Genomic DNA, 1700 nt, shown 5'->3' with positions numbered 1-1700 from the left:
TGGTTGTCAGCAGCAAAACTGGTTGATCCACTCTGAGAAGGTGCTATTTAAGAGACTGAGCTGAATACAGCTCCTCAGACTGAGGAAGTCCTCAGGATGAAAGACGAAACGTTTCTACAATTTTTTTGTTGCTTTGCTTTGTATAAATAAAGTTGACTTGACTTGTTTTGTTTTTGGAATGTCCAGAGGACCAGATTTAACTTTTTTAGAATCTGTCCCGATGATTTAACTTTTTTGTGTTTTATTTACCTGGATGATTGAGCTTACATATTTATTTATTTATTGATGTGATCCTGCTTTTCTTCAGGTGAGGATAGCATACTGGAACCACTGTGTTTACCAGAGTCTTCAGATGGCGGTCCCAGCTCTCCCAGTCTGCAGTGTCCCAGTTTGGAGCTGCTGGTGTGTCTGTTCTGTTCTGAGTCCTTCCCTGTGCTGCAGAAAGACCTTCTCCTCAAGCACCTGTTGATGGAACACAAGCTTGTCATTGCTGATGTTAAACTCATCACAGACCTCCCCAAGTACGGCTGCTGATGCGTGTCTGAACAGTTTCAGTGTGGTGAAGCAAACAGTTCAAGTTTCAAATATCACTTGGTGCACTGTCACATCACGCTCTGGGTTTTTCCAACAGGTACTTACTGTATTGGAAGGGCAGGTTCCTGGAGCAGCCCGTCACAGATTTCTGCAGTGTGATCAAGACAAACTCCACAGGTCCAGTCGGTGAGTTCAGTCATTGCCCTCATGTTACACTGTGGGTAGATAAGGAGCATCGCCATGTATTTTTCTTTTAGAGAGCTGTAAATGTAAATCACACGCATCGTGGAGCCAGTTTTCTGAAGAAATGTTCTGAGCAACACATTGTAAAGATGATGACAGGAGCCATCTGCTCATCAGTTTTTGTTGAAATTGCAGAGAAACAGGAAGACTACTTCCTGCTCTGTGATGTTCTTCTAGAAGACCGGCTCCTTCGAGAAAAGCTGCAGCAGAAACGACTGGTAAGGATCTCGAAAGAAAATCCAACTGCTGATCGCAGGAGGCTGTTTCCATTTCTACCACATGGATCAAACTCTGTCCAGTGGGAGGGAAAACTTTGGTGTTGTGGTTCCAGAAAGGCTGATTAGCTATGTTTACATGGACATAAGTAATCGGATCAAACAGCCGTTTGGAATAAAACGCGTCATGTAAACACCCCGTTGGGTTATTTCTTGTTTATTCAGCATGATCCGAAATAATTTGTGCTCAGAATGAAATGGGTGGTTTACGACAATTCATAACCCGAACGGTGAGCATGTAAATGCTTTATCTGTTCATTTTTTTCTGATCGTGAAAATCTGACCTGACTGTGCATGTGCAACCTATGTCATTTCCGCCTGGCTAATGCTAATAATATTAGCATGTTGGGGAAACAACAGGTCACTGAGCAACACAAGATTTCTACTAGAAACTTTGAAAGAGCTCCAAACGATCTGTATCACCTGTAGGTCAGCGAGGGAGTGCAGCAACGAGACACCGTCATTAACACCTGTCGCGGGTCCATTTTGGTGCTCAATTCAATTCACTTCAGTTTATTTCTATAGCGCCAAATCACAACAAAGTTGTCTCAGGGACTTTACAGAAACATTCACATAAAAGCCAATTAGTAAAGTTCTCTATTGTCGTGGCTGGATACCACGTCGTGTTCAAAACAGCTGAGACGTCGC

General features: G+C 43.1%; 1 protein-coding gene across 1 annotated transcript in view; it reads left to right on the top strand.

Moving 5' to 3' along the window:
- znf277 (zinc finger protein 277) overlaps nucleotides 1-1700 on the top strand; it is a gene marked incomplete in the record, with an annotated part of 111507 nt that overhangs the window by 25571 nt on the left and 84236 nt on the right. Inside the window, 3 exon segments of the mRNA XM_037677978.1 lie at nucleotides 308-521; nucleotides 632-720; nucleotides 913-995. Of these exon segments, the coding sequence (XP_037533906.1) occupies nucleotides 308-521; nucleotides 632-720; nucleotides 913-995 (386 nt within the window).

Source organism: Nematolebias whitei, chromosome 6 (assembly GCF_014905685.2).
Source record: "Nematolebias whitei isolate Nwh7 chromosome 6, NemWhi1, whole genome shotgun sequence".
Lineage (NCBI taxonomy): Eukaryota > Metazoa > Chordata > Actinopteri > Cyprinodontiformes > Rivulidae > Nematolebias > Nematolebias whitei.
This window is presented reverse-complemented; position numbering and strand designations above follow the sequence as displayed.